The following is a 21,484-nucleotide window of genomic DNA, read 5'->3' on the forward strand; positions in this document are numbered from 1 at the left end:
AGTGTCGGCCAGCAGCGAATGGCATTGGCGAGCCGACTTGCAGCCGAATGCTAAGTACTGTAAAAACTGCCGAATGGCCAAACGCGAGCAACATGTTGCTGGAGTACAGCAACATTCGACTCACGTCAGCTTTAGCAACAGCCAGAAAAGCAACTGCAACAACAGGTATTTCTAGCTAAACGAGTGCAAATGATAAGCGGTTGGCATTCGAAGGCGGCTGATAGTCAATTGCTTAATCCCAAGACTTGGTCGCTTCTTGACTATTTGCCTTTCAATTAATTTAATAAGAAGGAAACGTCCGAAGGTGATTAGATTATCTATTGTTCCTTTTTTCTTACCAATCATTTTTGTCGTTTTTCTGAAATATTTGATTATTTGTGTTTGCCAAGTGCCAATAGAGAGTAGCAATAGCAATAACAATAGCAACAACAATCAACTTCAGGTTCAAGTATACTCAATTTACACGTGTGTCCTTGCCTTTGTTTCTCCAGCCCAACTCCGCCTCGATTCGTGTTTGCTATATGCCAATTTGGCGGTCTGTTTGCATATTTACTGTAAACACAGTCTAAATTAGGCAGAGATTTCCTTTCACCGCCGTCCTTGGCTTGTTTGCCCGCCCAAGGGGAATTCCAAATGGAGTTTCCCGCCCCCTAATCCAAACTCAGACACAGCCATAAATAGTTTGAGGGGGAATGAAGATAGTGTCTTCCCGGGCAGTGGCCACCTGTTAGGTTGATTATTCAATTGCAATCGCAAGACAAAGGAAATATTTATAGTGATGTCGAATGGGTCTGTGGGTCTGAAAGTCAATTAAAAGAGCAAAGGGTTTTGTAAGAAATGTCAATGGAATTTTCACAAAACTATAAGAAAAGAATCAAATTGAAATAAATATTTTGCCCCACAATCATGATTATTTTAAACTGCAACTAAAAATATTCCGATTTAAATTGAAGGCAGTCTGTTTCTTCAGCTTACGAACAATTTCATTTAATTATTGCCTAAATAACTTGTGATGTGTTGTGTATGTTTAGCACTCACCTAATTAATTAATATTAATACGATTTGTTTGAATAAAACGAGTTGTTCAACTTGATTTAAGGCACTCTTAGATTAAACTGTCTGGCTATCTATAGATCAGATAGAGTCGTAATTCATTGAATTGGCCACTTGAGAACCGGGACTCATCTGAGATTAGATAGAGCTCATTTTCCAACGCGTTGGGCGTCTAATTGAGGGCTGTAAATTCTGAGGCTTGACTTACGCCATTTACGGTTTATTATAAGAAATATTACACTTTTATATATTAAATTAGGTTTATTTTAAAATGATTTTTAGAATAAAAAATAATAATAAAGGATGATTGTTGAGTCGTCAAGATTTTGAAGATTTTCAATGACAAAAATGGCATTAAATATTACGCACTTTATACTTTTTAAGACTAACCTTAACCAACTTCTTAACTTAAAAAGAATAAATATGTGGAAACCATTACATTTTTATTCTTTGGTAGTTTTTAACATCGAAATTATATATTTTGATTTATTCTAAAACAAAAATGAGACAAATTTTACCAGTAAATTAAATTGTGAAACGGCAATCATAGTTTTCTTAAACAAGCTATGAAAAACTCGACTTTTCCTTAGAATATTCCCTTCTAGAGTTGTTTAACTTTCGTTTTAATAAACCAATTAAACTGTAACTCAATTGTGAGTATGCAAAGGCAGAAAAAAGGTGAACAACTTTAAGTGTGGCATGCCACACATTCACTGCTTCATGGACTCCATGTACACTTCCAGTTTCGTTTTTGTGCTCCACTTTTGCATCCATAATTATCGAAACTTAACCCTTGGCAAGTGCAACAAGCCCTTCTATGTATACGTCTTTTTGTGTGTGCTTATCTGTGTGTGTGTGTGTGTGTATGTGTGTGTGTACTGGGAGGTCATTACCACTGGTCACATTCGTTTGGGTTAAGGATGAGGGACGAAAGCCGGGCCAAAGCTTTAAGCCATTGCTTATACGACAAACGAAAACAAAACTCAAGTTTATTTTATTTTGCTCGCTTTCCATGGCCGGACCTGCCAGAGGAGCTTGCTGGCTTCTTCTAACCATGCCAAAAGCCCAAATGGCCAACACCTACACATACATGCATCTTAAATGCACTTAGATAAAAGACTAGTCGGTTGTTCTGTTCCATAAAGTTTTCTATTTGTAATCAAATTTAAACTTTGGAATATACTTTGCAAATATTTTAAATAATTTATTTTTGTTTTAAATTTCTAAAATAAATATATTATTTTATTAAAACTTATTAAAAACAAGTTTCTTACATCATACTTAGTTATTAATGAAAGTTTAAGTTAAATATCATTATTAATACTACAAAACAAACTTAGGCTTACAAAACTTAAATCTTTTGCGGGAGCCATGGCGTCTAAGACCTGGGCCTGAAATGATTTTGAAATTTATATTTACTATTTACATGGTATATAAAGAGGTGTGAATATAAAAATTGTATAAATGAGATACTTAGATGTGATGGTAAAAACTAAACTGTTTGATTAGCTTAATGATAGAACTTATATTTTCTGGTATTGGGAGCGATAATGCGAGTATTGGGGAATTTTGTGGAAAGAAGGGAAGATTAGTTTGTATTATGATAGGACAAGATGTTAGTAGGAGAGAAAGTGGAATTTCTTGGGCACTGCAAAGATGATATGATGGTGGGAGATTTTTATCAATGTAGTGTTTTTGTGTAGTTTTCCCATTCCAAGCAGAAGGAACATCATCTCGCTGTGGGATTGAAGTTCTATTATATGGCGTAAATAACAATATGATGTTTAATTTCTTTTGGTTAATATTTTGATAACAGGTTTATTAGATAGATATGGTAGTTTTATAGTGATTTTAAAGTAGTTTTTATGTCCCCAGCATTATGGTTGGATGTGTAGATCAGAAGAAAGCGGATGGAGTTCTTGGCTTTTGTACCTGCTAGTTCGTTCTCAGGAAATTTTAGAAAAAGCCTAAAAAGACGATGGCAGATTTCGGAAACATAATACGTAAATTTGGTTATATTTTTTATGGTTATTTGGCTTGGTTATTTTTTATAATAACGAACCATAAGTCACATTTTTTTTTATTTTCAAATAATTTATATTTAAAAGTTACAAATTTTGGCTACAATTTGTGGGTTTCCTAACAAGAATATTAAAACAAATCAAGATTCAAAATTTATTATTCCAATTTTAATAGCTATTTACTAATATTTTCTAGTTAAAGTTCCGCGTTACAAAGAGTGAAAATAGGCAAATAAAAAATTTAAAAAAAAAACTATTTTTACCAACTCTAAAACGTGTTTTTCCCAGTGCACTCACACACACTCATTCGGATATCGCGCATTAAGCACACCAGCAACAACAATAACCAAAGCTGGAATAGCAACAATAACAACGGTGAAAGTGGCTTGGGCCAAAGGAAAGAGAAAAAGAGTGGGTGGTGGATGAGTGGGTGGGTAAGTGGGTGCCAAAGGGAAGTCAGAGGAGGGGAAGTGAAGCCGGGCCGCTTGGCTTTTGTTCCTGCTTTTGCTGCTGCATTAGTTTGTGTTTGAACTTTGCAAGTTTTTGCCATCATTGTTGGTGTTTTCCCTTCTTGTTTTTGCTTTTGTTATTGTTGTTGCTGTTGTTGTTGCTGTTGTTGTTGCTATTGTTATTGTTGTTCCTACTGCCCAGCTCCGTGGGCAACTGTTGATGTTTACATTTAGCGCTTGGATTTATGAACTCCGCATGCGGGGCACGTAGCATTGGACAATTTAAAGTTTAGCACATACCACCTTTTACCCCTACCCCACTCCACTCACTAGCACACACACACACTTAAGGGTACGCATACAGACGCATCAAGTAGGCCAAAATAGGGAAAAACCCGGCAGAACAGAAACCGGTGAAAGGTCAATTGTTCTTTGGCGACGAGGGGCAGCTTCGGTTTAGTGGCCGCCGGACAAAGGACAAACTCTTCTCGTGGCATTCATTCACTTCTTAAGTATTTACGCTTAGTTTATTTTTATTTGTCTAACGGCAATGAGTTAACAATAGGGCCAGTCGGGAAATTAATGGGGAGTTGTGCAGCGCCGTTGATGGTCTGTTACGGACTTCGGGTGTGGAATTTATTTTATTTTTAAGGAATTACTATGAATGTTCTATTACTATTTTGTATGATTATGTATGAAGAATTAATATGGAACTGTGTTCAATAATTAGGCAATATTTTTGATAAAACTTATTACCCATATAGCCCTTAAATCATAAACGTTCTTTAATGTAAGTTTTAATGATTTTATAAAATTAAATAACATTTTTGAATTAAAAACCTTTTTTATTTAAAACTTTTTAAAAATGTCATCTTAATAGTAGTTAACAGCGCGGCTTCTAGTCTCGAAATAAATTACAAATTGCCAAACTTTTCCGCTTCTTCTGAAAACGGCGCCACTGAGTATTTCTTCCTACTTTACTTTAATCAAGTAAAATAAATGTAAAAAGGCCATGCAGTTCCAGACCCGAACACTCTTTTGCTGCAGAGGCGCCACTGTGAAATTTCACGAACAGTCCTGCTTTTTGCTTATTCAGAGGAGGAAAACGAACATTGCTAAAGAAATGCACTTTGTTGACCGTGATAAATGGCTCTTTAATATAAAAAGCTTATATAAGTTTTACAAATTAAAAACAAAATAGAATATTCATTTATATAGTACCTAAAAAAAGAAGTATATGTATAAAAATTACTAATAATTTTATAATTCTGCAAGGCTTAGTAAAAGAAAAAATAATAACGAAGTATATTTTGGAGAGTCGCAGTGTATCTTTTTATTAGGAATTAAAATAAAATACGCTTTTATAAATATGATTTTTTTAATCATTTTTTGTTATTTAATTAATAATACTATTTACCCCTCAAAATAAAATCACTAGTTAGAATTTTTAATAATTATTATAAACTTAAACTTAAATCAAATTCCGTTTTTTTGTCCTTTAATCAGCTTTCTTATGGGTTCCTTAAAAGATATATCAAGAGCAAGAATGAAGAATATTGTAAAAATCTCAGCTATGATTGGAAGTCTAAAGCAGGTTAGGATTATCAAAATATTTAAAAAAAGTTTTTGCATTTGAAATTTATGAATTTGGAAAATGTATCACATTTTTTCTTTGCAGTTTGCCGAACAAGGCAAGGGAATCAACGAGAATTTTTCAAAAATTGCATTTATCAACAGACATTTATAAGAATTATATTAATATTTCCCTCATCTAAAGGCATTTTACATATTTTTAAAATTAATAAAAACTTTAAATTTTTATCACAAATAAACCTAAAAACACATTGGTTAGGGAATGATAAAAGTTTCAAAAGTTTTTAGTTTTAGAGATTATTTGAAATCACGTTTCGTCCCTAATCTTCCTAGAAGTTATACACTTATAGGTCAGAAATAAAAACTAAAACATATATTTAGGGAAGTAAAAAAATCAACTAAAGCCAATAATTTAAACTTTCTAAACGGAACGTATCCTTTACCCAATATCGGAGAATCAACGCCATTTAAACTCAAGTTGATGTGTTTCTGGCACATTTCGCCCGAAATCAAAGAGATAATGCCATTAATTTTATGCACAAGCTGGAATTAATTGTTGGATTTCCCCGTCGTCGCCAGCATTATCAGCCGGTTGACACTCTCAATTGACTTGTAGGTTGTTTTGGGGCTGATTATCTAGCTGCTTTGTGGCCCAGACCCCCCCTTCCCGCAGCGCAGCAAACAAATTGAGGCGATTAGAACGTTAATTGCGGGGCGTAAATCTGGCCAAGTGCCGCCCCGGCTGCATCACAACATCCATCAGGCCAAGACGGTCCAAAAACGAGGCTAAGGCAACGAACCACTGCCAACGTTCGGCCGTTTTGGCCAGGATTTACGAGCCACATTAGACCAGGCCGCAGACTTCGTAAAGTCAAGTCGAGTGGAGTGGCACAACCTGGCCGGTTGTTTTGGCCTGCTCATAAGCAAATTTGAGGCAACTGAGCCGAAGCTCTCCATGGTTCCAGTTTTGGCCAGAGGCCCCTTTTACCCCCCATCCGCTCCCCGAAAGTCCGACTTTTTGCCACTGACAATGTTTACGGCAGCGTTGACAGTTTAAATCGCTCTGTGCTCGTATATTTTGACGTTTTACAGCTCGTGTTTTCTCCTGTCCAAGATGCTGTCCATGTGTGTGCGTGTGTGTGTGTGTGTGCTTGCCGAATGGCCTGCACTTGTTAGCCTGGCCCGGAATTGTTTTTGGCCATTGCCTAGGCCCAGGCGCTAAACGTGAGAAAGAAGCTTTTGCCACTGACGGTTTCTGGATCATTACGCGACCCGTCTATGGGCTAACAATGAGTTGAAGAGCATTCGGGCATTCGGCACTTGACTTGCCCACACAAAAGATACTCCGCAATGAAGGGGGGTTTGAGACATTTACAGGTACACAGAGGGAAAAGGGGGCCAAGCTGTAACTTAATCAATCTATACATAAATCTGACCAGTTAGTTTTCTAGCTAATAAGCACGAATGTTGATTAATATCATGTCATATTCCCTTAAATTTAACATAAATTTCAAGATCCCCTTAAGTACCTTCCCTTTTTCTCTCCGTGTACGAATCTTCGGTGGCCTTCTTCGGGGCTGGACAGTGATTTAATCGCCACTGCCCAGCAAATAGCCCCAAAAACTATAAACAGAAACCCCGAAAAGTAAAGGCAAGACAGCCGAGAAGCACTTTTCGTGAGCGGTAAAGTAGCATTGGAATATCTGTAGCAGTTCACCGTTGTCCGGCATTGTGGCTAGCAGAGCGAAAGAGATGCCACTAAGGGCAGAGACAGAGACAGAGACAGAGAAGGAGGGAGAGAGAGAGTGAAGTGCGTGGCAAGCACTCGATCAACAAAAGGCATCACTTGGATGTCGCCTCGAGTGGATGTGGCTGTGGCAGTGAAGTGCTGAAATGAACTACAAATACAAATACAAATACACGGAGAGCACAAAGCAACAATAGGGTGTAAATATTTGCATTCTCTCTCTTTCTAGCATGGTCTCTGGCCATCTCTCTCTTTCTCTATTTGGTAAATCAAATCAAATATCTGTCAGATTAGAGTGTTCACTGCTAGCCCGGGGCTATGGCGATGATGGGTGATGGTGATGGTAATGGTGATGTTGCCAGTCCAAGTCCAAGAACAGAAGGGAATGCCAAGTTTGTGGAGGAAAATTGGGTGAAGTGGCAAGATTCGAGGGGCAACGCGAATGGGAAGGCCAAGCAGATAGTGAGAGTCAAAGAGCAGGTGTGGGTATAAGAGGTGGAAGTAAGAAAACAGTTAAAGATCGATTTTTGATATTCTTTATATTTAAGAACTATATACTAACTAAATTAAACTAAGTTTTAAGGATAATAACAAAATATGTTAAGCCTCCTTCATATATGGTATATAACTTAAAACATCTTACCATACTTTGATTAGGTGTATATGATATAAAAATATAAGCATACTCTTTCTTTTTCAATCTATTTATATCAAATTACTTATCCAACTTGTTAAATAAGATTTAAATTACTTAATTTTGGTATTAATTATAAAATTTTGAATAAAAACCTCTATAAAACGCTAACACTAATACCAAAGTTTAAGTCTTTTCATCTTCATGGTAACTACATATCCTTTTTTAAAAAGAAATGAAAACAAACTTCTTTTATGAGTTAAAAATCTATTAAAATATTTTGTGTAAATGCAAATATTGTTAATAAAAATCCCTATAATTGGCTTTAACAAACAATGCAAGATGATTGCCCGATGAAAACAACTAACATTGAAACGAAAGGAAAGCCTTTCAAACCCTTAAGTGTATCGAATTTTCTTTCAATGAACTTTCTTTAGCCACACCTACTTACTTAGCCCGGCAATGAGCCTAAGCAATATCATTACCTGGTTCACTCTTACCCAACTTACCCAACCTTAGATACACCTCAAACCCCGCCTAAACTCCTTCTTTCAGCCCCTTTAAATGCTGACTTGGCTCTTTCAATTAATTCAACAAGATTCTCAACAAATTGTTTCATAAATAAATGCATCGAACATTTCATCATCATCTGCCCTGGTTCCTCTAACGACTCATTAACAATTCATCTGTTCTATTAGTGCAGCGACCAGCAGCGAGGGCTGCCCATGTTCGTGTTCAACTTTTCACTGAATAATTAATTTATTTTAATTTGTTAGCGCACTTCGCGGCAAACAAACATTTCAGTTATGGCTTTGATGTGTTTCCAATTATCGAATTGGTAGCTGGAAATTCTCATATTTCCCTTCAGCTGTTGTTGTTAACCCATAACCTTTTTCCTAGCCCATTGGCAAAGAGCAAAAGGAAACGTTGACAAGCGGCTGACAGCAGTTGCTGAACCCAAACGCCCAAATGGTCATCGATACTCCGGGTAGTCCAGCTCGGTCTGTCTAGTCCCATTAATGAGTTCTTGTTGCTGCTGTGCTCGTTGATGTTGCTGCTGTGGCTCAAGTTGTTGCTGCTGTTCTGCTGTTTGTGTTGCTGTTGCTGCTGCTGTTCTGGCTTCTACACAAAGTTCAAGCCGGCGACAACAACAAGTTCATTATTGCCAACTCATCACATGAGTGTGTGTGAGGCTTAAGCTGGTACTTGGACACTGCCCATGGATGTTGTTGTGGCTGCTGCAGAGAGAAAAATGTAGAAAAGAAAGAGTCATTATAAAGATCTAGTAAGTTTATCAAAACAAAAGTTGTCTGACTCTGGATTGGTATTAAATATTTATGTATAGGAAGTACAGATTATTCTTAATTTGAATCTTTAATTAACAAATATAGCACTAGCTGTTTTCAACCTACTATCAGTTTTAAATAAATGTTGCTTTTCTACCCGCCGGTCTCTGGACAAGAGAATGACAAGTTTCTTGAGTCCTAAAACAGAGACTTAACTTATTATTTTTTATATATTGTTATAGGAATTTATTAATTTTCTTCCTGCTATGCATTTTTGTTTATTTTATATTATTATTCTCAAAGTATTAAAGACATTAAGTTGACTTAGTGATGTTATTATACTAAAAATGTCCCTGAAATGTCATGAAAATGTCATTTAAATTAAAAAAATTATCAAAGACATGTTGATTTATCATTTAATCAATTTATCATCATGTTGATGTATCATTTAATTGAGTTTAGTTTCATTCCATCCGACAAACTTTGTTTCGAAGATATTTGTGGGAAATTTTAAAAAATATTTAAACTATATAAATCAACCCAGATCTGAAGATTGAGAATTACTTTAAAATCTATTTAAAAATTGAAAAAATACAATTTGTAATTAGATTTACTACACTAATTATATTATAAAAAATCACTAATAAAGGCTTCATTTAATCTGCCAAAGAGTAGTTAAAAACTTTTTAATTATCAAATTAGAAAGATTCCAACGAATATTTGCTAAATCTTAACTTAACTTAAAACTTGTCTAAAAAAACTTAAACTTAAGCAAATTACTTTGAATTTCTTTAAAACTTATAGGTTAAAGGAATAATAAGCGCAAAAATAAGCTTTTGCCTTTAAAATGTATAAATAACAATAATAAAAATATAAAATTGTTTGAATATTAAATAAAAAATGTAATATAGAATGAAAACTAATCAGAATTGAAAAAGCTATAATCTAGACAATATTTTTAAAAATATGTTGTATTAAGAATCAAAAAGCTATTAATTTTTAAGTAAACTTAACTTACAGATTTCACTTAATTGAATTTTTCACAGTGCTCGGTTGTGGTAGCAAGCAGCGTTCTTGTTCCCAAGCCCAGAACCTACAACTAACCAACCGTCGACTGGGACGACGGCGGCTTTAACTGACAAGAAGCCGGATTATTAATCGACGTTTAATTAATTTATAACCAATTAAGCAGCAACATAATGCGGCAAGCGGCAAGCGACAACAACGAGAACAACAACAGAAAAAATGCGGCGGCGGTGGCGGTGGCAGTTGGCTACTGCTGCAGCTTACAGAGGGGCGGGGTGGTTGCAAGAGGGGGTGGTGCAGATCCCAGAGTGAGTGAGTCGTAAATGCCAAAACTCGTTCTAAGCTTTTTTGCCCCTGCAGAGCTCTGGACTACAAAAAAGAATTAGCCAGGTTTAAGTTTTTGCTCTTGGTCGCCAGATATCTCAGTGTGTGTGTGTGTTGGTCATTTTGCGGAGGGGGAGTTGGGGGATAGGGGGTAGGTGAATTCAGGGGTTAGTGCGACGGGGGAGAGCAAAAACCAATGTCACAATTTATGGCATTGTTGGGGCAACATGCACCTGCAGCAACAATGAAGCCGCAGCGGCAACAGAAGTTGCTGCCTGGCGGCATGTTCACTGATCAGTTGTGATTTCTTTTTGCCTGCTCGCGGGAAATCCTTATAAGCAAAATATGTTAACGAAGCATGAAAAGCACAAAAATTAAATTAAATCCAATACTCGCTAGCTAGCTCTGGCAAACAGAAAAAAATTAGCCTACACCAGAGGCCTTTCTAAAAAGCAAAAACAATTGAGCAATCTCCCCCAGAGTCGACGAGTCTCGCGCGGCATCACCGTACGTACGGGCTCCTATTAACACATTAGAAGACCACAAAGCCTGGCACCGCAGGAGTGCAACCACATCCACATTGCACCGCTCAAATCACGCACCACCAGCCAGGCAGCGAGGCAGCCACGTCAAGGTTTTGCAGCTGTCAATAGCAACTCCCGCCGTTTGATCAAGTGAACCAAATTATTGTTTATATCCTTCAGTTAGCTTGGGGTAGCTCAGATCCAGCATCTGTCTGAAGGCGTTGGAAATTCCTATAAAATTTGCGTGGTAAGTTCTTTTGATTTATATTAGGGAAAGTGCTTAGACAACTTGGGGTTTTACATTTTGGCTAGGAAGTAAAGTTACTCAAAAAGAAAACTCTGTCAGGGCTTAATAACTGGAGTTCTTTTGATTATTTTGGAAGAAAAAGTTTGGCAAATATCAATATTAAAGAAAAAAGAAAAGTATCTTTAGCTCGACAAGATCTTTCAATCTTAATTAGTTAATAATATTTTTCAAATTATTACACTCTTTACGTTTTTCACTCACTACTTCTTAGCATTCCCACCGTATATTATATATCCCCCTTCAAAATATGATCTTCATTTCATAAGCATTTTCTTTCCCACCAGAGTTCCCCTAAAATGATCACCCCAACGTGATCTTTCAACATACCAACAACTTGCCCCCCTCGCAGCATTTGCACCTGTAAATTTTAATTTGTATCCCGCACCTTTTGGCCGAAGGAAGGAACCAATTCGCCGAACTTTTACTTCCTGAATGGCCGTGTTAATTGCGAGTGCGTTTCGGTTATTAGGGTATATCGGTTTTGGCCAATTGGTCAATGGTTCTCCGCGACTTGTGGCAAGTTGTGAGTGGAAGTTGCTCTGTTTTGCGGACGTTACTGCTGCGGCTGCTGCTGTTGATGTTGATGTGGCTGGCGCTGCAGTCGCCGTCTCAGTTAGCGCCAAGATTTATGTGATCCTTAAGATTTATTGGTTTACGGCATTGTTGTTGCAATAAAAAACAACAACATTCATAAATTATCATTAAACGTTTAAATGTGACGCAGCAGCTCTGGGGGCATGCCGCATGCTGTATGCTGTATGCTGCACGTTGCCAGTGTTGTTAGCTGCAAGTTGCAAGCTCAGTTCTGTACAGGGAGAAAGAGACTTTTGCTATCTTTATAATGAGCCAAATGACATATTTATTTGTTGTTGCTGGCAGCCCAGTGCTGATGTTGCTGTTGCTGTTGCTGTTGCCACAATCGCTCAGTCGCTTGTTGCATGCAATTTCTTTTGGCCCGCAGTTGGGACCGCGGTCTGGCGTCTAGACTCTAGACTCTAGACACATGGCGCACCAGAGGTGACAGCTGATTGTCATTGTTGGCATATTAAAACAGGCTCACAGTCTGCACGCGCCGCCAACGATGGGCTGGGTTTTTAAGCCCACTTCTACCTATGCAGTGGCAGACCTTTGCGGCCCAGAAGGCCTCGACCCAGCCAAAGCCAAGACGGCTAAACGGCGACAGCCACTGACAATTGACACTCTTGGCCGAGTCCCGCATTTCGAAACCCTTGCTGCCGCTCCTGGCCTAAACGCTAGCCCATTCCCAGTCGAACTTCAGCAGCCAATTTCGTATTCAATGTGTGCCTCACAATGGGGCAGGGACACTGCCTTGGGCGGGGGTATATAAACTGGGATTGGGAGTGCAACCAGGCAAGGAGGCACATAAACAAAGATCTAGGATCTACTTGGCAAAATGGGACTGGTATGGCTTTAAGGTCTGGGGCAAGGATACAAAAAAGCCAAACAACGATTCCATAAAGTAAACAAAAGAAAGACTTGATATCAACCAGGGGCTGATGTTATTGAGTTGAGAAGGGGTTACTAGAAACATGATGAATTATTAAGGTATAAAGAGTCTTGAAGTCTTACCTTAACTTAAAGTAAACTAACAACCATTTTTAAAGAAGAATGATAAAGATTAGCATTAGAATAAGCTAAGTAATTCTTTTTAAAAACATAAACAAGTTATAGAATACTGATTCATAGGAAGTTAACCACCCAATCCAGTAGCTAGTCCTGAAAGTAAGAACTCCTTAAAACGTCCACAAATAGTTAACATAAAAACTAAACTTAATCTGTGGGCTCTTAATGTTAATACCTTACATGCGAGATAATATCAATATATTATTCTGGTTACTTGTATTAGCCATTAACTATTATTGGACCATAAAATATTATCAATCTGGTTCATTAGAAATGCATTAATAATCTAAGACAGGTTGTTTTTAGGATCCATATATCACCACCTTATAAAACGAAACCCCCTTTCAGTGACTGCAATACAAACAATAAATATTAACATAATACCCGCAATTACAACATGGCTTGTACAGGATCATAAAAGTAGTTAGAACCACCTTGAAGACCCCTCTCATACACCGCCCCCTTCCAGCAGCCGACGCCTCTGCCACTGCCTCTGCCTCAGCCTCTACCTTCGCATCTGCCGGCAATCAACGTTTCGGGCCAGAGATTCACTCGCGGCATGGTCTTAGCCAGGCCATGGCCAATGCCCACTACCCAATACCCACTGGCCGATACCCACAAACAAAAGTGCGTTAATAGCCAAGACACACATGGCAAATGTGCACCACCCCACGGCCCCACTGCCTCACCGCCCCCAACCGAATCGGGGTTTTCGGCGTAAGAGAGAAAGAGAGAGAGGGAAGCCTTCACAGGCTGGACAAGCAGCTAACGCGCCTTTTACAAATTTTTATTGAAAAATATTAAATTCTCATTAAGGCAGGAGAGGTCCGAGCAGGTTCCCAATCGCGTCCAGGCAGCATCTCACCCATACACATCCATACCTTATAGCCACGTTCGCTTGGGGTTTTCTGCTGTTTTTCCTGAACGAACCCGAACCGAAGTTGGCGCGCGCTCACATGCGCCGATAGACTCGCTTAGATAAAAGATGATTTATGGGTTTTATGGTGTGATGGGAATTTTAATTTCCAGCATTTTTGCTTAACAAAATTAAACATGGGACTGCGAGCGACAGCCAGATAGAAGCCGATATCTTGCTAAGAAAGTACGCAAGAAAGAGAGTTAGAAGGGGGCGGGCGGGATGTAAGGCCAAGCGAAGACGGGCACAAACGGTTATTTGCCTGTATTTGGGAACCGGGCAATTGTCAAATGAGGCGACCTCCTCCAGACGATTCCATTTTTAATTGAGCCAAAGCGCACAGCATGTACCACCGCCAACCGGCAATCGGCAATTGGGTATAAGCAACTGGCAAACTGGCAACTGGCAACCGGCAACTTGCAACTGCTGCGACGGGCAACTGTCCATTATGCTCACTCACCTGTAAAATAAATGGCAAAACTGCCAAACACTTTGGCCAACTGACAACTGCTGCCCCGGCATCATCGTTCCAATTTAATGCCGGGGATAAAGGGGCCTTTAAAAAGGGGGGCACCCACTGCTGTGATCCGAGGTCTCGCCGGCCCGTTCGTTTACCGTTAGGTGTCAAAGATTTCATGCCCCATGTCGCAAACTAACGACACACAATCGATCACAAATCAAACGGACAGAAGCAGCAGCAGCAGCAGCAGCAGCAGCAGCAGCCCGCAGTTGCCGCCGTTGCGACAGTCATCCAAATCCAAATGTGTCTCAAAAATCAGGCCGCGGCCAATGCAAAGCCGTTTCATAAATTGCACATGACCTGACGACCAGCAGCTCCAAACATCGACTGCTCTGCTCTGCTCTGCTCCGGCTCTGGCTCCTGCTCCATCTCCATCTCCATCTCCTCCTGCCACTCCAAACTGCATCTGCAGCAGCCAAAAGGCAGCAGAAAGGCATAACAATAAATTAAAAATGGATGTCGATGGCTCGCTGCAGAGGAAATAATTTTTCTTGATTTTTTAAAGATTTTCCTAATAAGAAATTTACGAAGATAAATATTAAGAACCAGCCTTTTAATACATTTTAGTAATATTAATCACTATTTATTTATATTTTTATCTATTTAAAACTTAATTTTTCTCAGTGCAAAGGTGGATGTGGATATGGATGCTTAGCCAACTTCAAAAACCTGCAAAAGATCCAAACGGCAAACTGAAAATCCCCATCAATACGAGACTCCTTCAATTGCTGGCCGGTCGATTTGGTTATTGGAGCGCTTTTTGTCTGATGGACAGCTGCCGACAGGCTGAGCCACACATACTCGTATGTAGATCCCGCTCCCAGATGTGGCCCATCCACTTCCACCTCCTCATCCTCCCCAGACTGATGGACAGCGTCGGCTGGGTGCATTGCAAGGCGACTTTATTGGTTTTTAATGAGCAGCGCTGTGATTTCAATGCTTATCTAAATGTATTCAGTTGATATTTGTCCACTGGGTGGCACGGGGTATTTGCGATATAACGAAACCACGGATTATGACTCATAAAATATTGCCGAACGATAGTTTTTATGATATCTTATAGTTTATTACGGAATAAATTAACAATTAAATACATTTCAGTGCTGTCCGACTGTATTTTATAATTGGAATGTTAAACGTGAATGTTGCACAACATAAATATGAAAGTACGAACTATAATATTTTATATATCCCGACAATTACTTACCCGATTTCCAATCGAAATCGATTTGGTATCATTACCCTTTTTCCCATGGGTAAATTCCCGCTTCGAGACAAAGGAATTGCCTAATGGCAGCTCCAGGGCATCCGTGGCGTCGATCAGTGTTAATTAAGGCACCTTCTCACTTTATTTACTTTTACTCATTTGCATATGCGTTTGGGTCATTAAACCTGACCTCACCAGCCATCCGATCCTCCTCCTCGCCGCAATATTGACCTGACCCAAGGCATTTTAATTAACCCAAAAAACCGGTCTGTTATATTTGTCTAACCTTTATGCTAAACGCGGTGACGGCAACACTACCAACGCCAAGCGCAGTAGCTGCGTATAGTAGTCGCTACTGTGGTCGGTGTGCTGCCTTGTATTCGGTTATTAATTTACCAATAAATTGCCATGGCGTATGCGTAATATTTCACAATTGTGCCTTAATGACCGAGAGCGTTATTCATGCACTGATTTCCGCTGCAGGTGTCATCCAATCCCAGCCATCTCTAGCCAACCAGTTATGCGTATTAGCCAGGCCCAAAGATCCAACATTCAGCCTCCACCTTCCAACATCCAAACTCCAAAGCTCTGGCTTTTCGCATTGAAATTACAAATGACGAGAAATTTGTCATCTTTATTATTGCAAACAACGCGCGGTTGTACGTCGTACATTGTACGTTGCAAAGTTGCAAAACGACAAACGACGACAATGCTCCCCTGGACAATTGCAATTGGCGGGGAGTGCGTGCCATGCCGTGCCACAAAAGCAAAGCCAAAGCAAAAGGCGGCCGGCACTCGCTGACAACTTGCCACACATCTCTTTCGTTGGAGTAGCTATCTAGGTAGGTAGGGGGCGGGGGATCAAGAGGGAACCCAGGGGCACACTTGTGGGTTAACCGCAGCCCCATTGTGCGCCAATTGATTTTTCATTCAAATGAAAATGCTCTGCGGATTTGGCTTGGGATTCGGACTAGGACTAGGACATGGCCATCCGACCAGCCCGATCCCGTAATGAGCACGGCCAGGGCTTCGTTTGGTACAAAAAAAGTATTCGCTTTTCTTTTATTTCTCAAAAAATAATACAATTTGTTTTGCTTTTGTATGTAAGTTGGTCTGTGAGTGTGCTAAAATCTATGATGACAGTTGGCATGAGAGGGCAAATTGCTTTCGGGGATCGCCAGGGAGTACAGTGCGTTGCAGAGCTATAAGGCGGTTTATGGGTGGAGTACTTCTGCTACGGTATTTTAATGATTTTGTTTCGTAATTTTTAAAGTGTTCTGTTTCTAAAAACTGAAGATTGGAAGGCTCAAAGTAGTCTCCGTATTTAAAAATTGTTAAGAATTAAAGAAAACTTTGAGTTACAGATTAATTTAGATTGAATGATATGTTAATATATGTCGTAAACCTTTACAATCTCAATATAAGGTACTAAGCACTTCCCTTACCGATCTCCTACTGCTCAAAGTCCTCATCAACCATCACATCATATGCGTATAGTACAAAATGTTTAAGATTTCTATATATATACTAAATATATATAAATATTGCTTGGCTCTTCCGGTTGTGTTGCCTCATTCGTAGTTCGTCTTTTTGTTGTATAAAATTTTCTACTTAATAACCAATAAAAATTTGATCTAAAATTAGTTAAATTTCTTCTTACCGAACTAGGCTGTAAATGTTTATCTAGATCTATGTACACGCAAGTTGCTAGCACCAATCCAAAAACTATCTCTAAAAATATATATCCGTATATGTAGATTTAACTATGCAGATATTTCTATATGTAGTAGGTGTAAATCCACTTTGTTAACTTGGCTTCTGAAGGCAATTGTCTCTGGGCTTAAAATGTGAAAAATTTTACAAATCTTTCCGCCCTAATTAACTAAACTTAAACTACAGCTAAGTTGGGCTTTGAGCCATCTTAAACATCGAAATTGAGCTACTTAGGCGATATGGAATATCTGGTCTCAGTAAATGATCAATGGAAGTGATTCGAGTGCGTATAAATAATCAAGAGCTGCTTCCCCGCAGCATCTCAGATGAGTATTCTCGGGAATGAGTACGAGTTGGAGTTCGAGTATTTATGGCCAGTTCGGCAGTTCCATGTCCTCAGTGCCGGCGCATGTGCAGCGACAGGTGGTCCGAGCGGCTAAAGCTGCGGGTGCACAGCTGGCACCGGAAGGGCTTCACTCCCGTGTGCTTACGGTAGTGCCTGGTCAGCTCATCCGATCGGGCGAAGCGCCAGATGCAGCCCTCCCACGTGCACACGTAAGGCTTCTCACCTGCAGGAGATTAGGGTTTGGGTTAGCAAGTTAGATTAGTTAGTTAGTTTAAAATGAATCCCTTAAACACACCTGTATGCGTCCTTTTGTGCGCCTTCAGGTGCGAGCTCTTCGTGTACACCTTGTCGCATCCTTCGGTGTCGCACTTATGTACCTTGCGGTTCTTGGAGAGATCATTGTAGCCGTTGGCCGTCGAATCGGATGAGGAGCGTCCGAAGGCGGAGCCGCCGCCCCCAAAGTTAATCCCACTAAAACTGCTGCTATCCTTGCGAGTTGCCCCGAGAGCCATGCCCCCGAAGGCGGGATTCAGGGCGGCATGTGGTGAGCCCGAACCGGCATAGCTTTTCCAACTCGGCGAGGAGCTGGAGCAGCCCGAGGCCAGGGACTTGCTGGAGCTGCCAGTGGGCGAGGACTTCCTCGTGGCCTGACCATCTGCTCCGAACTTGTAGGGATTCTTGAACAGGCTCAGCAGCGAGAACTTGCGGTCGTAGTCCTGCATGCTATTTGCCGCCGAACCTGCGCCGCTGCTACCGCTGTTACTGCCGTTGTTGTAGCTGCAGCTGTTGTTGTTATCCTCCTGCTTGACGCTGCCACCGCTGCCGCTGATCCGTCGATAGGTGAAAAAGAATGGCGAGGCCGCGAAGAACGGCGAAAATGGCAACTTGGACACACCGGAGGCATAAAGTTGTTGTTGCTGCTGCTGCTGCTGTTGCGTCGACTGATGATGATGCTGCTGCTGATGTTGCTGCTGGCGGGAGAAGGCCCCCAACGATGAGGATCCAGCTGAGCCCGCTCCAAAGCCGGAGGACGAGGACGAGCCGGAGGATCCGCTCTGCTTGCCATTGCTATAGCCAACTGCCTTGGTGGCCGACGAAGATTTACAGCTGTTAGAGCCGCCGCTGCTGCTGCTTCCATGTGAAGTGCTCGCTGTAAGAGGGGTGGAAGAGAAGGGGTAGAACGGTTGAGAAAACCTATCGAGATTCGGTTAACAAAATGGCCAAAATGGTGCGGCCACTTTATGGCCGCCAATGCCTAATGAGCCTCGTAAATGAACCGCAAACTGAGCCTTACTACCCAACTATCAGCCAAAAGACATGGCATGTCCGATATGTCGAAGCTTGGGATACCCTGGCTGTATAAACTAAGATACATTTATCAAACTATAATAATATATATGTAAAATGTTTAGAACGTGATTAAACTTGATATTAAAAAGCATTTTAAACCATTAAAAGGTCAGGATTATGAGCAGAATAATGAGATAACCCATTAGATGTCAATTTAAGCTTATCAAATCGATATAGATTGTTATAAACGAGTACCCCTACCCAAAAAAAACTTGAATAAGAAGATAAATCTGTAATATTTATAAAACATATATCCCATTCAATACCAGGGAATCATTCAGCCGGGAAAACTTTGGCTTGTCAGTCCAAAGTCTTTACACAATTTCCTAATTTCGTTCGACCGCCTCATTGCATCAAAAACGTTTGCATGTCGCGTATTTTATGGCCGGCAGACAGCCCAGACAGACGGACGGAGGCTCCAAGAGCCGAAGACTCCAAGACGCGGATTCCAACTCAGACGGACAGCGAATCCGTGCAGTCGTGATCCATTTAACCTGTACTCTGTGCTCCAGACGACTACTACGACGACGACGACGACGACTGCCACTTTCGGCTGCCAGTTGCAGTTGCATTTGCAGTTCAAGTTGCAGTTGCAGTTGGGACAAGTGTGTCGATTTTGGCGCCCGCGACATCAACATCAATTGCCAGCCAAACTGCAGCTGCCGCTGCTGCTGCTTCTGGTCGCCAAAGTGCCCCACCTGCCCCGCATTTTGAAGGGTGCTCCACTGAGAAGTTTGCCCAGGCTAGCCACTCCACTTGGCCACTTCGGTTCTTGGGTGAAGAATTCATAGAACAAAGACTTAAGATCTGTAAAACTATGTTAACTTCTAAAAGATCCTTTGAGAGAAACCAATTTAAAGTAGGTTTAAGTAGTTAAACTGAAACCATTAGATAAATCTTAGTTAGCTGCTACAAAAAGGAGATGTAATTGATTGTAAAATTGATGTTAACCTTTCAACATAAGATGCTTTCCTAAAACAGCACTAAAGCTTGCCTAAAGCCATAAACCCAAATTTTGACAAACCGAAATCCATGTTGAAAAAGTATTTAACATTTATTCCCGTTACCCCCAAGCCACCCCACTATTTTCTTTTAGTTTTTCATTTTTTTTTTTGGCCTGCTAAGCACATTCAATTTTCACTCTTCTTGGCGTTGCAACTCGTTTGTCAGAGAGGAAAACAAAAGGCTAGCGAAAGGGGATCGAGGCGAACTGTACAAGTGACCCGGGCTTAAGTGCTTTGTCAAGCCTGCAAACTCCACATGACCGAGGGCCACATGGCGGCCAGCCAGCAACCAGACCATCCGAACCGGGCTCAAACTGACCGGCCAAGCAGAGAATGGGGTCCGCTAGTCTGTTGGTCCGCTGGTTTCTTAGCCTCAAGTGCCTCAAGTGCGTTTGCGACTGTCTACACATGTGTGCCCTGGCTTGATGCATTTGTAATTTCCATGCCAGCGAGCGTTTTGTTTCACCAGCACCGGGTTATAGTGCCCAAGGTAGCAGACCTACAGTAGGACTTGCTTAAGTGAAAACTCTAACTACTATGTACTTAATTCCTTTTCAAGATCTTTTTAATTAAGGGAAGGGTTGTTATATACTTTCTGTACTTAGTTAAAGTAATCCTATTCCTGAAAATCTCTTACTGTTATCAAGCCAATAAAATCATTTTAAAGTTATTTTTAGTGTGTTGCCTGAAGGATATTTCTTACCGATAGCTAACAGGCTAGTAAATCAGATTGATTATAATAAAAGATATAAACATGTTATGCATATACCTTAAAGTACTTAACTCATTAAGTTGTAAAGTATTTAAGGAAGTTTTAAAAGTGGTAAAGTCTATTAGAAGCCTACTCTTTGGGAATATTTGATGATTTTGTATGTTGATGATGATCTTTCTGTTCAGATACTATATCCATTATAAATGAACTCTCTTTACAATTCATTTTCCCTAAGCCTCGACATAGGGCCGTGTTAGTTGCCGAAGTTAGACTGTAGTTTTCGAGGGAGGCAGGTAAAGTAAGCCCCGGGTTGAGGTCCGTTAGCCCAGGCAGGCGCGTTATTAAAATTGATGGCATTTAATTGAACTGGCCATCAACGTCAGCCCACAGTGCTGTTTGCTGTTGCTGTTGCTTTTGCTTTGTTGTTGCTTTTCTGTAGCTTTTCTGTAGCTTTGCTGTTGCTTTTGCTGTTTCTGTGTCTTTTCCGCTTTGCCCCATTTGCAACTGCTGGAAAGGGAAGTACAGCAGCAGCAGCAGCAGCAGCACCAGCAGCTGAGAAGATCTTGGAGAGAAGGGAACTGGATGCTGGATGCTACAGTGGCGTATGCTAATGCGCATTATGTGGCAACTCTCCGGCTGTCATATATTTCTCGTCTCCCAAATGGCCATTCTCCTCCTGTCCAACTGCGAGTATATATCCAAATGTTTGAATGTGTGTGTGTGTGTGTAATCACCGCTTTTACCGAAATGCACACGCTGACTTCATATTTCTGCCAATTTGGCTTTGGCAACACAGGGAACAGGCAATAGGCAACAGGCATCAGGCAAGAGGCAACAGGCAACAGGCTACAGGCCACAAACAGCAAAGCTCCAAAACACCAAACACCAGGCGACCCAGAGATTTGAAATCACACTTGTGCCTATTGCCAAAGTGGTGCAATAAAAAAAGTGAATGTTGCCCCCAAGTGGCACCCGGCAGATCCGATCCGATGCGATGCGATGGGATGTGATGCTATCCAATGCGATGCGATGCTATATAGACAGGCTCCTCCATCTCGGGCTCCTTTGGCGCGTCTTCAAATGGTCGTCGTCGCTGTGGCCATAAACT

General features: G+C 40.5%; 1 protein-coding gene across 1 annotated transcript in view; it reads right to left on the reverse strand.

Annotated features, from left to right (window-relative positions):
* Positions 1–16,235: 16,235 nt before the first annotated feature.
* Positions 16,236–21,484, reverse strand: part of LOC108113076 (Krueppel-like factor 12) — a 37,502-nt gene continuing 32,253 nt past the window's right edge. Inside the window, exons 4-5 of the mRNA XM_017223519.2 lie at positions 17,606–18,460; positions 16,236–17,533 (exon numbers count right to left, since the gene is read on the reverse strand). Coding sequence (XP_017079008.1) covers positions 17,361–17,533; positions 17,606–18,460 — 1,028 coding nt within the window. The 3' untranslated portion in view covers positions 16,236–17,360. The remainder of the gene's footprint in view (positions 17,534–17,605; positions 18,461–21,484) is intronic.

The sequence above is a fragment of the Drosophila eugracilis genome, unplaced genomic scaffold (assembly GCF_018153835.1).
Source record: "Drosophila eugracilis isolate 14026-0451.02 unplaced genomic scaffold, ASM1815383v1 contig_90, whole genome shotgun sequence".
Lineage (NCBI taxonomy): Eukaryota > Metazoa > Arthropoda > Insecta > Diptera > Drosophilidae > Drosophila > Drosophila eugracilis.